General features: G+C 47.1%; 1 protein-coding gene across 2 annotated transcripts; it reads right to left on the reverse strand.

Moving 5' to 3' along the window:
• Positions 1 to 7,823: 7,823 nt before the first annotated feature.
• GHSR (growth hormone secretagogue receptor) lies at positions 7,824 to 13,964 on the reverse strand. Of its 2 annotated transcripts, none has more exons than XM_056498577.1 (2): positions 13,097 to 13,964; positions 7,824 to 9,914 (listed from the first exon to the last, which is right to left on the reverse strand). In XM_056498577.1, exons 1-2 carry the CDS (start codon positions 13,848 to 13,850, stop codon positions 9,658 to 9,660), a joined length of 1,011 nt encoding a protein of 336 aa, XP_056354552.1. In that variant the 5' UTR covers positions 13,851 to 13,964; the 3' UTR covers positions 7,824 to 9,657. The 2 variants fall into 2 exon arrangements, with proteins under 2 accessions (XP_056354552.1, XP_056354551.1); XM_056498576.1 differs by having other exon boundaries at positions 7,824 to 9,962; positions 13,097 to 13,962.
• Between the last annotated feature and the right edge of the window lie 1,146 nt (positions 13,965 to 15,110).

Raw genomic sequence — 15,110 nt, forward strand, 5'->3', positions numbered from 1 at the left:
GATTTTGCAAATACTACACTATGTATGTAAGACTTAACTGTATCTGTAGTGTATATGTAATATATTTATGCCCAATAAATGTTTTAATTCTTTCTGTTTTAATTCTTTATTTTAATTGAACACAGCCCTTTGGGTCCACTTCTGGCAGGTCTGTTGTGCATCCTGGAGCAAGGGTGGGAGCCCTGAATTTACCCCAGGATGTTTCTGGTTTGTAATTGGAGTGATTTCTGTGGTTCTTTGAAGAGTAAGTTTATAGTGATAATCTGAAAGTCAGGTGTTCTAATCACTTCTTTTAAATAGTTTGCATGAAAATTAAAGATTTATACTTACAAAAACATACCTAGGTTTGTTTGCTCCTAGTAATTAAACACTTGAAATACTCAAGCTTTTAACTTATTAATGATGTGCAATGAATTCAATTCCTCATCATGATGAATTAATCTAGTATGTATACATGTTTCTTGTCAAACACACATTAATTTTTTAATGCTTTTCAAGTCATTGCTTAAATATAACAATTTATTTGTTTGCTTTTTTAATTGCTGCAGTTTCCAACATGAGTGGGGTTTTCCTAGGGGAAAACAGTAACTTTTTTTCACTTGGTTGCTCAGCTTTTTTATTTGAGCACTGCTTGCCAAGACAATTTCTTGAACTAAATCTTCTTTAAATATTTCTGTAAAATAGTAATCTTTGGCACCTGAGGAGATATTTCATGTTCAGTGGTCCCTGGTTTTTTGCCAGGGGTGTCTGCAGAGATGCTGGAGGGCAGCGAGAGCCCATGGGGGTGACGCAGATTTAAACATTTGCTGTTGGAGTTCTGAATGTTACCTTGTGCTGTTAGCACCCACAGGTTCTTGCAGAGGTGCTGGGTGCCTTTCCCACACCCAGACTGTGCAGAGCTGGGTAAGTAGCACTAAATTCACCATAAATTTTGTTTTGTGAGGAAGCACAGAGCAAGTTGTAACCGAGCTTGGGTGATGCTGTATTTACCAGCAGCTGGCAGGAGAAGTATCAGCTTTGAAGAATTCTGGATGAGGGCAGAGAGGTGTTTGGGGTATTTTTGTGGTGCCTTTGGGGTGGTGCAGCACTTGTCTCAGTGTGAGCAGTGCCAGGTGTGCCCCAGCAGCGCGTGGTCCCCGGGCTGGCGCTGCCGTTTCTATGGCAGCAGCGATTCTCTCCTCTCAGTAATCACAGAGCTGCTCAAAAACCAACGCCTGGAGTTTGTTTTGCTCCTCACTTCAGTCACTCCTGGCAGCTCCCAGCACGTTTGGTGTGTGCAGGGGAGCTGAGCCCCTCTGGAATTGGGGTCAGAGCCACGTGTGGCACGAGCTGAGCCACGCGCTCCCGGGACGAGTTAGGAAGCAAACAGGACCTGGAGTGACATCAGTCCCTGTTGTTCATCTCCTGTGGAGCTTTTCCACAAACTCACCTGTGTCTTTGAATTTTAGGAGATGCTCAAATCCAGCGTGAAGGGGGGTGGGTCATAGTGCCAGTGTTGTACCAGAGGACCAAGGCTCTCCTGCCTGTCCCTCCCATCTTGAAGCATAGCTCAGGTATTTAAAATCCCCCTGAAAATTAAATACTTGGGCTGGAAGCAGATGATCATTAAAGCCCCTTCAACCCAAACCATTCTGTGATTCCATTCTATGAATTAATGGCCTGTGGGCATGGACATCTACATCAACAGGATGGTTCTGTTAGATCTGTCTTTCAACAAAGGTGTTAGAGACAAGAAGAAATTTGTGTGATAATACGAAGTATAAATTACATTTCCTTTGCAAATCTTTCTCTAGAATTATTGCAGAGTTCATGATTTATTGCCATTTATTGAAGGGGTGTAGGATTATATTCTCTGTCCTTAACCTGGCCTGGAGTAAAGATGCAAATGTTATTTTTATTTTTCTCGGAGTGAGAACCACGAGTAAGTAGAGATAAATATGGACATTTTGTTTCACTGTTTTAATGGCTGAGCAGAAAAGCCAGCTGAGATCCCCTGAAAGGGCTATTTTATTGGTACTACATTCTGAACAATTACATCTATTTTTGCTCTTGACAATTGCTCTTACAATGCCCAGATTCTTGGCTCAGTGAAATAAAAAGAAGTTTCACAAGATGCTTTCAAACACCGTGGATTAGCCTGGGATTTGCTGTTACCTAACTGAATGTGCTGTTATTAGCTTGAGTAGTTACATTTACTGCACTAATTGGTGGCATAGATGGTCTTGCATGCAATCAAAGCTATTTTTAGGTCTCCTGACATGGTTAATAAATAACTGCTTGGGTCAGTGTGCTCAGTGGATGTCATTTCTTTGTAATTTTATTAGCTCATCTCTCTCACTTTCTGTCATATGAAAGCTATTACTCTCTACAATAAAATGGAGCAAACAGTAGGGATGCAAAAGTCTTCTGAGGATTAACTTGTGAATAAATTTGAGAAATTCACCTTAATCAAATGCAAATATTGTCTTTTTTTATTTATAGCTCAAATGCTGTTTGTTTCCATAAGAAGCTTGTGAGGTGGTGTCCTGGGCTCAGAGGCTGTGCAGCACTGGTGATGCTGGTGTTCCCTGGCTGCACTCTGGGCAGGATGCACTTGGCCCCTGCCCAGGCAAGGCTCAGCTCATCAGGGTTTGCTGAGAAAATCAGGTCTCTGCACTCAGCAGGGCCAAATACCCCTGGGATGCTGCTGTGTGCAGTTTGTGTTGCTGTAGCTCTGGGTTAGTGATTGCTCTGGATCACGGTGCTGAAGCTGATGCTGCTCCTGTTCTGCTTCTCTCCAGGGTGGGGCTTCAGAGTTCCTTGTGCTCTTTATGGCTCTGTCCTGTCTTCTATAAGGTGTTCAGTGTTCTGAAACCAAAAGCATGCCAGCTCTACAAACCTCTAGTTATTCCCTGAATGAGCCCTGTCTGGGCAGTGATGGTGCAAGCCCCTTCCTTCCCTTGGATACAGTTCTGGGCACAGCCTGTGGCTCTGGCACTGCTCTGGCTGTGTGGCAGAGTCCAGATTCCACTGCAGTGAGGGAAATCAGGCACAAGCCCACAGCAAAGGCTGAAAGGAAGCAGGTAAGTACAAACCTCTCATGGGTTTTGACACCACAGCTGGTCTGAGGTGACTTCCCTGTGAAGGTGCTGTGGCCCTGGCACAGGTTGTCCAGGGAAGTTGTGGGTTCCCCATCCCTGGAAGGGCTCATGACCAGGCTGGGTTGGGTTCTGAGCAATCTGGGATAGTGGAAGGTGTCCCTGCCCACATCAGGGTGTTGGGACTAGATGGTCTTTAAGGTCTCTTTCAACCCAAACCATCCCATGATTCTGCATACCAGCATTAGACCAGAGATCCTCAGGCACCCAAGGGATGAGCCCACCCCAGCACTCCTCTCCCAGAGCCAGGGTACCAGCCAAGACACACAGAAACCTTTGTGCTGGCTGCCCACTTCCCTCCTCACAAACTAACAATGGTTCAGTGGGTTCACAACTCCACATTCAATCACAACTAACTCAGGTGATTGCACCTTTCACAGCCCCATGCTGGCACCCTCAGCATAGCACAGCAAATTTTAGAAAAATCAATCTCATTGTCACTGCTTGATAAAAGCACCAAGGTGCTATTGACTGGGCAGGATGTCTGCCTGTGTGTGACCATGGATCTTGGCTTAATTTTGGGAGAATTTGTAGCATGCATTGTGGCTGTCTTCTCTCAGATTGCCGTGTTAAAACTATTTAAATCCCTGTTCCTCAGAGCTCATCCTGCTGAGTCTCATTGCAGAGCAGGCTCGAGGTGTCAGATTCCCTGCCTGCCCACCTTAATGAGCCATGATTTGCAGCACCAGGTCATTAGTGGAAGGAGGCTGTGCAGGGAAGAACAATGTGGATAGAGGCTTGGAAATAGCCATGCCTTTTCTTTCTCATGGACAGTGCTGCAATCATGTGAAAATCAATCAGAACATGAGAAAAAAGCAAAGGATCTTTTGATCCAGTAGCATCAAAAATGGGGGCAAGTGCTGGGAGAACATCTCCTGAGCCCTCAGAGCAGCCTCTGAAGGGGAGAGTGCTTTAATTCGGAGAGCAATTTTGCCTTATGGACACACACGTCACAAAACCATTATTTTGCTGCCAGTGAAAGAATCAGAGCAAGTGTGGAAAGCCATAAAACCCCTTTATCTGGAGAAACACAAAGTGGTTTATCTCCAAGTACAACGGGAGGAGCACCCTGCAGCTCTCAGGAGGGTGTATTTGTACATATTTGTACAGAGATGAGCTGGGATTGGCAGTGGGCTCTGGGTGGTTTGGGTGCTGATATTTGGAAGTCAGCCCCTCCTCTCCTCCTGGGGGTTGCTCCCATCCCTTGGAGTGCTTTGCTGGGGTCCTGCATAACACCTGTAGGGCTCTGCTCACCCTGTTTCCTTCTCAGCCCACTCCTGGCCAGCAGTGTGAGGGCTTGGCAGGTGTCAGGGCTGGGATCCAGGTGACACTGCACATCAGTGGGTTTGGAGGTGTTTGCCCTCCAAAATCGTGCTGCAGAGCACCTCCTCTCACTGAGCAGAGCCAGGTCAGTGTGTCTGCAGGTCTCAGAGAAACGAGCACTCAGCATCACCAGCTCAGCTCCAAGATGAAGCCCAGGTGCTTTTTGTTCTGATCCAGGTCACTGGGTTCATGAGAGGCTCTGAATTTTGGTCTTGGGGGACAAGTAATGGGGTGCACCCATCCACAACTGAGACTGAGAAGGGCCATGACACACAAGGACTGGACTTTCCTGTTAAAGACCCATGAAGTGTGTTGGTTACATGGGATAATGCTAATGTGCTTCATTGTGTGCTGGAATGACAGCTGGGCTAAGGCTTGACAGTGAGTGACTGCAGACACCTGTTAGCCTGCATTAATACAAGGTGGATTAATTTTTCCTTTTCTCCACTGTACTTGCATAATCGCAATTTAGAGATAAGAGGCAAATTCTGATCTAACATTTGCTTTTCTGCTTTTTTTCCTGAACAGCAGCAGGCAGGGTTGTGGTTTCATGATCTGACAGAGCTGGCACAGCTGGATCCCATCATTTAACAACTGCTTTGGGCAAAAGTTTGGCCAGAGATGTGGGACATGAAGCCAAACCCCTGTGGGTTTTACCTGTCTCTCACCAGAACTCGTGTTTCAGAGGGAAAAGTCATTGGCAGGGAGGTCTGTGTGTGGAAATTGTTTTGCTCCTGTCAAATTTATGGGGAGCTGGGAAGGATTCCAGGTGGTCCATCAGGTGGGGATGGGGAGGAGATGGCTGAGGGGGGTGTGTGTCACTGCCCTCTGTGAATGATGGACCTGCCCAAAGGAGCAGAGATCTCCCATTAACATCACAGGAGCTTCCAGCTCTCCAGGTGCTGCTGGCATCACTGGGCAGGGTGACTCAGCTGCCTGTGCCTGACAGCACATGGTGTCAAACACTGCCAAATACCCCCCGGGACATGCAGCTCATCTGCTGGCTCATCCTGAGGGTTTTCTGGGAAGCTCCTGTGTGGATACAGACCCTGCTGCAGGTGCAGGGTCACCATGGACAGCAGGGATGCAGAGCCAGGGCTGTGGACACAGAGTACACGGTGGGGAAGTAACAGCAGGGGCATCCCTGAGAGATGAGTTAGATTTTTTTGTTCCAAATTTGAATTTACTTCTCAAGATAAAATTTACCTCTTCAAGGCCACGGGATTTTTGCCAAAGATACAAGGTTGATGGAAGCCCATCGAGAAATGTCCACTGGGCTCAGAGCAGCATCACCCTAAAACCAGCAGATCCATGACAGAGAGGGGGTTCTCCTGGGTGTTAAGGTATCTAAAAAGCCTATTTTAATAGGGCTTATGCAAATGTCATTTGATACAAACCTCCTTAACTGCTGAATATCTATCAATTCAAATTTTGACAGGAAGTGCTGGTTTTTCCAGTATTGGTTTTTTTTTTCCAAGAAATACAATAAGACATGATTTTCTGCCTGTGCATGTCTCCATCAAAGGCACTTTTGTAAAATGGATGAAGCTTTCTGATAAAGTCCTTTTGACCTATTTCATCACCAATTTAAGTCATTGCCAAGAAGGAAAATGCAGCCAAATTGTTCTTGTTTATTTGTGAAGCTTTGATACAAAATGTACAGGTAGAAAAGCTTTTAAAACTGTGACTGTTTAATGAATGAACTTTCAGTTATTTTCTCTATGGGCTGCTCACATCCAAGTCAGTAAGAACACAGCAAAATTTTGACTCCTAAAGCCTCTATGCTTTTTTTTTTCCCATCAGAACTGGCAAGGTTTGTTCCCACAGGGAAGAGTTTCCAGAAATGGAAAGGTTCAACAGCCTGAAAAAACTCTTTCCTGCAGAGCTGCCCTGTCTGCCATGCCAATGAACAGCCCAGTGCCTGCAAGGACTCTTGTCTTCCCCCCATGAAAAATGGATCTCAAAAACCATGTCCAGACCCAAAATTGGATGGGAGGCACAGCTGTGCCCTTTCATGTAGGGAAAGCTTTGGGGAGAAGTTGCCAGGAACATGAGGTGCTGCAGAAATGCCCTGGGAAGAAGAGGAGAAAGGCTTTGTCTGAGCTGGGAAATGTTTGCCAGGCTGAGGATGAGGAGCAGCTCTGGTGGGTGACACTGTGCCAGCATCACTGTGCCAGCACAGGTTGTTTGCACTGCCCTCTGCATCTGCAGCATCCACTCTGCCCCTGCTCATCCTGCCAGAGACAGGGCAGGAGGAGCCTTCCCCTTGCTGCTACCTGAGACAGATTGATGATGCCTACCTTGGACTGACTTCACTGCTCTTAGGTAAAAAATGCTCTTCAAGTCCTGCTCACTCTTTCTTTTTTTTTTTTTTTTTTCTCCTAGTGAAGTTATTTCTTGAAACTTGGGCAGGGTCAGGTTGGATGGGGCCCTGAGCAATCTAGTGGGTGGCACCCTGCCCATGGCAGAGGGTTGGGACTAGAGGGTCTTTAATGTCCCTTTTATGTTCTGTGATTCTCTGAATAACACTCAAGACAAGCAATGCTGGATTCATCCATCACTGCGGGTGGGGACGTGTGTCTTTTTGGAGGCATCAGACAAAAGTTGATTTTATGATGCAAAAGTGAGGGTTAGCCAGGTTTTGAGGTGGTTTTTTTTCCCTGCTTTCCATATAAAAGCAGTTCATTATAGACCAGCAGTTCCTATTCACCATCTGCACTCAGCACATGCTGATGTGACCCCACTGGCTTTAGAGAATCCATATAGGAAAGTTTTGGTACTGAGGGCAGGAACTAATGGCTGATGTGTGTTAACAGCTACAGTGTGTTAAATCTTTGTGTTCCCTGCTAGGTATGAGGTATTTCCCTGCTTGTGCAAGAGTCCTGTGAAGGTGGCTACTTTTCTTTAAAGATAATTTGTGTATTTTGCTGGATTTGTCCAAGGATTTATAAAAACAAGTCCATCTCCTCATTTGGAAGGAAGGAAGAAGTCCTGTCCTCCCTCCAAAGGAGCAGCCAGTCCCTTTCTTTCTGACTTTTATGACCTCAGATCAAATGCTTTAAATTTCATTCTATACACAAAGTTGTGGAAATTTTACAGTGTTGTTAGAGCTAAAATTTACATTTTCTCCTGATGAAATTTTTAGGCTAAATGAAATTATTAATATGTTTGTAGTTTGTATGCACAAATGTGTCCACACAGGGCTTTCATGTTGCAGTTACTCTGGTTAAACAAAATAACCTAATCAACTTAGTTATACAGATTTGGGGAACAAAATTAAAACATAAATATATAAAAAAAAAATTAAAATCCAGTTGTGCGAGTCACACTGGATCCTCCCCCACCACAGAGCCACAGGGTTATAAAGGGTCTCATCACTTTATTTCTTTTTCTGTTCACATTTAACAGCACAGACACAGCTGAGATTGAAACACCGATGTGACGCCGGGTGTTTGTACAGACAGGTTGTTACTGAGCTCACATCTGCACCCTTTCTGTGGTTCCCAAATGTCTTGTTTCCCTGAGTTGCATGAATTCTGCCACCAGACCTGCTTGTCAGCCAGTGAGAGAGAGAACAGCGTGGACAGGTGATGTGGGTGGAGGTGGAGCAGGAGGGATCCTGCAGTGCCTCGGTGTGGGTGTTTGCACACAAACCCTGCACTCTGGAGAGGGGAGGGGACAGGCTCAGGTGCCACCAAGGAGCAGCAACCAGCCCCTGGCACCAGCAAAGGTGATAGAAATGGCACTGAATATACAGAAGAGGCCAGTTTCTCTTGTGAGTTCAACCTGAGCAGCTGGAGGTGTAACAGGGGGACGTGGCCCATCGGTGTGAGCGGGGGGCTGGAGGCAGGAGAGTTCTGCTAACACACAATTCACTAGGGAGATTAAAATCCACCAGGGAGAAAGGGCTCTGGACCAGCTGGGGATGAACACTAGAACCAAGTGAACAGAAAGCTGCAGCACACATGCATGCTCCAAAGCTCTCTCAGCTCTGTGGGGCACAAAACCCACATGTTGGCAAGACAATATAAGCCAATACTCATTAGCACAGAGGATGGAACATTTTCTGGTTTGCCTTGAAATGGCACACTTGAGGTATAAAAATCTAATTTAAGGGGTTTATGAATCAAGTATGAGAATGTGCCTGCCTGTGTCCTTTAATGCAGATTTTTCTATTACCTTCTCAGGTCATGGTGGTTAAAAAATGCAAAATATTCTCAATTTGCCACTGCAGCAAACAAGCACAAATGCACACCAGGCTTTACAGGGGGATGTGGCACTGGGAACAGACTTTAAACAGAAATGTGAGGGGTTTACAGGCAGGAAACCTGTCCTCAGCAAGCTTTAGGGTGCAATGGGGCAGTGAGGGACAGGTAGCCACAGACTCGTTACAAATATTGAAACAATTAAAAGCTTCCAAGTTCAAACACATCAAGTCATTCACAGTCAAACTGGACAGAACAAGTACAATGATTTAGCTAGTAAAAAAAAAGACTTTGGTGGGTGATTGCATTCCACATTTTTATAGCATCACTGCAGGCCTGAAGTCAGCATTATCCTTGTCCCACTGATATATATTTTAAAAAAATATTTCAGTACAGTCACGTTCTAAGCCACTTCTGTGAAGGCATTTTTTTCTTTCCTTTCTACTTGGATGTGACATGAAGGTTATTTACTTTTATCATGTTTAAAAATTATCCATTTTATATCTCTTTTTTTTTTCTTTTTTTAAGAAATAATTTTCCTCATTCAGAGAAAAACATGAGCTTACTTAAAAATTGATTTTATGAAAAGTGTATCAAATTTCCTGTTTACTACTCTGAAAAGGCAATTCAGTATTCTCTCTCTAGGGTCTGGTTAGATGCTAGCAAAATTCTTAGCAAAACTAAAGCTAACTCTGGAGAAATTCAGCTGGAATTGGCGCTGCTGAAGTCGTACAAACTCTGGAGTGGGGTGGGCCACGTTTGCCTGGTCAGGGCTAAAGTCAGCATTAAAAAATCAAAGGGGCAAAAGCAGCACAAAAACAACACCTGGAGCGTTGCCCAATTCCGTGACCACGTCTCTCCTCTCAGAGTCCCAAACTTTGGGTGTTTTCCCCCAGACCTGTGGCGGGTGATGCCCCAAGTGCCGCTCGCTCCAGCGCTGGGGTTCTCCTGGCCCTGCTCTCCTCCCGTGGGGGGCTCAGGGGTCTGTGCTGTCATGTGGCCAGGCTGGGCTCTGTCCAGCCCCGGGAGCTGCCCTGCTTGCTGCTGGCCAGGCCGTTCCTGGGCAGCGGCCGCAGCCCCAGCAGGCGGCAGGCGGCCGCGCGGTACTTCCTCGACAGGATGTTGTACAGGATGGGGTTGATGGCTGCGCTAAGGTAGAAGAGCACAAAGGACACCAGGTTGCAGTACTGGCTGATCACTGCTATCTCCACGGATCCAGCTTCGAAGGATTTGGAGAACAGGTAGCGTCCTACGTGAAAAGGCAACCAGCAGAGTATGAACGCAAATACCACCACGACTAAAATAAAAACAGCAGAGGAAAGCGTGTTAAGTGTGAGTATCGACACACAGGTGATCAACATTCTGCCCCGCAGCTCTGTTCATTTCACAAATTAATCACAGAGTGTGAAAATGCCTCCCCTCAGCTTTCAGTTGTGTCTCAATACATTCTCTGAGAGTCTAAACTGGTGATACTTAATACACTTGGATCATATCTTAACAGGCTGCCTGAATATTGCCCAACTAATCTGATGTAGCAAACTTCTGACCTATAAAACTTATGTTTGCATCAACAGAGCAATAAGGAATCCTAATGGTGACAAAAGAAGTATAATCATCTACCATCTGTACTGTTTAACAAAAGCAAATTATATGTGATAGGCTCAACACTGTGGTTTACAATGAAGAATGTAATTACTGGGAAGCAAAATTATTTAAGACAAAAACCAAAATTGTTAAAGGCAAAGCCCCAAAATAAAACACACAATGGGGACTTGTAGAGCACATATGCCAAGATAATGAGAGTGGTACACCCCTCCAGTTTGTCAGTTTTTGGAAATGAATTACTCCCAAGAAGAGTAAAACTAAATGTGTAGTATATAACTGGATAATTATAGTTACACAGTATATCTGTAATATTGTATTACTACAGTGATTGCATTTACATGTAAATATCATGTCTATATAATAATGGGAATGTGGGTATCTCTGAGTACTGACCCATTGGAATTTTCATCTGAGAGAAAGGGAAACTTTCTGTTCATTTCCTGTGTGCCTTTGACCTTTATGATTTTTCATATTGCTCTGAGTGTATCTATTAATATACTAGAGAGAGAAAAACCAGAAAACTCGAGCGAGGGTTTCTGGCTTTCTTAAGCAATTTTTACAGTTAACCTGTTCATGGAATCACAAAATTGTTAGGGTTGGAAAGGAACTTAGAGAAAATCTTTTTCCAAGCCCCCTGCTATGAGCAGACACCTTACACGAGACCAGGTTTTTCAAAATCCAGTCCAACCTGGCCCTGGTGAGCAGGTTGTGTTAGCAACCTGCTTTTGTCAGCAATCCTCATTATCATGGCTCAGAAGATAATAAAATCAAATTACTGAGAAGAATGGTTAGAGATATCTTTCCCCAAAAATTCTGCGCCAGCATTCCCAAGTTTAAAAGGATGCTTATGCAGGACTTGTGGTGGAGTGGAAAGCACCAGAGCTTGAGGTTCAGAATAGGTTTTCAAGCTCTGCATCTTCTTGAGCAAACCACTTCCAGTTTTCCCTCACTATCTTCCCCACAGAATTCAGATGATTCCCTAGCTCACCTGGGAATTTGAATCCATGTAATGAATTTTACTACGATGGTTATTATGAATGAACAGAGTTTAAAGCACAGTCCATTATAATTAGAATTTTAAGCACGTGTAGGCATGCAATATCCCCAGCCAGGCTTTTGACAGTTTGATCTTCATGCATGCAGGATCCATGGATTTCAGTAGGAATGGGGTGTGCTAGCTCATTTGTAAGTCAGGCTATACATTTTAGATGCTTTATTTCAGACCCAGAAGCATAACCTGTCTTTACAGTTAAAAGAACTGCTGATGCTAATCCCATTTACTTTATGTTCCATGACTTGATAAAACCTCAGAAAGCACCTTCTAAATTTTAAGCAGGACATTAACACCAGTGAGAGCTGACTGCATTGAGCATCTGCTGCCACTGAGCCCTCACTAACTTCTTTCCATCTTTCTATCAGGCATCAGACTATTATCATTTAGGGAATATTGGCTCTCTGTCAGAGTAGAGTCTTGCCACTGCCTGGCTGTTCTCAGATCTTGTAAAAGGGAAAAAAAAAGGTGCCTGAAATATTGCAATGCTCATTTGCAATACTTCAGGGCAGGAATAAATTTTATTTCAAAATTCTTTACAGTTAAGTATATGGAAATATAAATATGGTAGTAATATATGTAATTTACTTATAGTCAGTGGAAGTTCATAATCCTCTAGAAGTGTAAACAATTAATTACTTCCAAGGTCACGTTTACCAGACTGAAGTAATTCTATTGATCATAAAATGTAGCTGAAAGGGCATAAAAAATGTTGCAGCTTTTATTATTCATCCTGCTGTTACATAGTAATAAATTAGGGCATGAACAAAAAGATCAGATATGCTCCTATTTGATAATTAAGGTACTTAGGACTCACTGCCACCTCTTGTCTGCCTCATTAGCCCACCACTTCAACCCTGCTGAAAGGAGCCTGTGAAAGCTTCTTCCTGCAGGGCATCTCATCCCCCCAAAATCCATGGGATGACTTGCACTGCAGAGGACTTTTGGCTTGGATAAAAGTATGCAGAAGCAGCAGCAGGATTCTGCAGTTTTCAGACCCTAAACTGCAGGATAACTTTTTAGGTTTGTGTATCAAGCTGCCACTACATGCACTGACTTAGAACATTAAAACTTGTGTTTCCAACAAGTTTAAAACACTCAGCAGTGTCAATACACAAAGTTAGGAATGACAGTGTCTGCTGTCCTGATCCTGTTTTCTTACAGTCAGTGATATTTTACAGCATCACAGACCTCAAAGGAGACAGTGCTCCAGGTTCAGCATATCCTGGGGTTTTACTAATAGGAAAATGCAGATTAATTTTCATAAGCTTACATGGCCGTGGTAGGAAATAACTCCAATTTGCTGAAACCTTGATACTCTTTTCCTATTAATCTTAAGTGCACATCATGTCCTGCCTGCATGGCTGTAGTCTGCAGCTCAACTTCATGGATTGAGAAGGGTTTAGTTTTGTTTAAATATCAAATAAACTGTTCTCTGTAAATAACATTGGTATCCACAACCAAAGAGCAAAAACGCTCAAAAATCTCCAGGGCACAAGCTAATTATAACTGAAGTATTTGTCCTTGTCAGGAATTATTATTAATGTTTGTTTAACTATTTGGGTGTCCCCAGCTCAAACCAGTTCGAAATAAATCTAAAGGAGGAGGAGAGTTATTCTACAGATACCCTGAGGTTTAGCCTTTTGTATGAAACATTTTCTTTCCTTTGGAAGGAACTACAGTAAACTATCAGAGAGCTCCCCATCTTTTCCTCTCTCTGCCACACACACAAGCACACACATCCTTCTGGAAAAACAGAGCAAGAGGACTCGTACCTAACATTTTCACAGTTTGCTTGTTGTTCTTATCCCTGATGGCAGTGTTTGGACCGATGTTCTTTCTCTTCCTCCTCCAGAGCTTCCTCCCGATGAGGCTGTACAGCACGGTCAGGCAAAACACGGGCAGGAAGAAGAAGATGCTGGAGGTCCAGACCATGATGGTGAGCAGCCCCGAGCGGATGGCGTACTCGGTGGCGCGGCACTCGTTGGTGCTCAGCGGGTTCGTGCCGTTCTCGTGCTCGACCCCCACCAGGATGAAGATGGGGCCGGCGCTGATGAAGGAGACGGCCCAGAGGAAGAGGATGACCAGCTTGACCTTCCCCTTGGTGATGATGACTTTAGCTCGCAGGGGAAAGCAGATGGCCACGTACCGCTCCACGCTGAGCGCCGTGATGTTGAGGATGGTGGAGTAGGTGCAGCTCTCGCTGATGAACTGGAAGAGCTTGCAGAGGAGATCCCCGAAGTTCCAGGGCCGGTACTGCCAGAGGCGGAAGAGGTCCAGGGGCATGCAGAGGAAGATGAGCAGGTCAGAGAAGGCCATGCTGGACAGGTAGAAGTTGGTGGTGGTCCTCATGTCCCGGAACCGCGACACCACCAGCATGGTCATGAGGTTGCCGATGATCCCGATGACGAAGAGCAGGACGCAGGCGACGGTGATGCCGGTGAGCACGGGCACGGGGAACAGGTGCAGCGGGGGCTCGGCTCCCGTCCGGTTCTCCGCTCCGCGGCCGCCCGCGCTCCCCTCCCGCATCCTGGCGCCGCGGGCTGAGCATCCCCGCCCGGCGCGGCGCGGCCCGGCCCCGCGCGGTGCCCGCTGCTCGCCGGGCAGGTGCGGGGCCGGGGGCGGGCAGGGACGGGCAGGGGAGGGCAGGGACGGGCGGCCCCGCTCCGCCTCTCCGCCGCTCCCCCCGGCCCGGGGCGGGCGGGCGCTGCCGCGTCACAGGAGACGTGGGCACCGAGCGGCCCCGCTGCGACCCCCGCGGCCGCTGCCCGAGCTGCCAAACTTTTCCCCCGAGCCCCTGGCTCTGCACGGCTCAGCCCGTCCGGCCCCGGTCCCTGCCCCGCCGCCCGCCTGTGCGTGCTGTCCCCGGTGCTGTCCCCAGTTGTGGCGTTGTCTGTCCGTGCTCCCGCAGCCCTGGTGCCGCCTGTCCGTTCTGTCCCCCGGTGCGGTGCCGCCTGTCCCTGTTCCCTTAGCAGGGCTCCGTTCCCCGGTGCCGCCTGTCCGTGCTCCCCGAGCAGAGCTCCGTTCCCGGTGCTGTCTGTCCGCGCTCCCGTTCCCGGTGCTGTCTGTCCGTGCTGTCCCCGGTGCTGTCTGTCCGAGCTCCCCGGTGCTGTCTGTCCGAGCTCCCCGGTGCTGTCTGTCCGTGCTGTCCCCGGTGCTGTCTGTCCGTGCTGTCCCCGGTGCTGTCTGTCCGAGCTCCCCGGTGCTGTCTGTCCGTACTGTCCCCGGTGCTGTCTGTCCGTGCTCCCCGGTGCTGTCTGTCTGTGCTCCAGTTCCCGGTGCTATCTGTCCGTGCTCTCCGAGCAGAGCTCCGTTCCCTGTGCTGTCTGTCCGCGCTGTCCCCGGTGCTGTCTGTCCGAGCTCCCCGATGCTGTGTGTCCGTACTCCCGTTCCCGGTGCTGTCCGTCCGTGCTCCCCGAGCAGGGCTCCGTTCCCTGTGCTGTCTGTCCGTGCTCCCGTTCCCGGTGCTGTCCGTCCGTGCTCCCCGAGCAGGGCTCCGTTCCCGGCCAGCGCTCTCAGCTCTGTCCCCGCACACGCGGCCGGTCCCGCAGCCCTGGGTGCGATCGCTGCCTCCTCGCTCCGTCTCTTTGCTCTGCCCTTGGATCTTGGCAGGAGCCCGGCCAGGCTCCAGTTCAGCGAAGCTGCAGCAGTCACCCACTTCTACATGATTTACCTGCAATTAAATTTCGATTCAGCGTGTTACTGCTGTCCTCTGCTCTGCCTTTTGCAGGCACAGACGGAGCCGTGCTTCCCCAGCTGCCGACTCCTGTTGTACAAAAGGACAATATT

Source organism: Oenanthe melanoleuca, chromosome 9 (assembly GCF_029582105.1).
Source record: "Oenanthe melanoleuca isolate GR-GAL-2019-014 chromosome 9, OMel1.0, whole genome shotgun sequence".
Taxonomy (NCBI): domain Eukaryota; kingdom Metazoa; phylum Chordata; class Aves; order Passeriformes; family Muscicapidae; genus Oenanthe; species Oenanthe melanoleuca.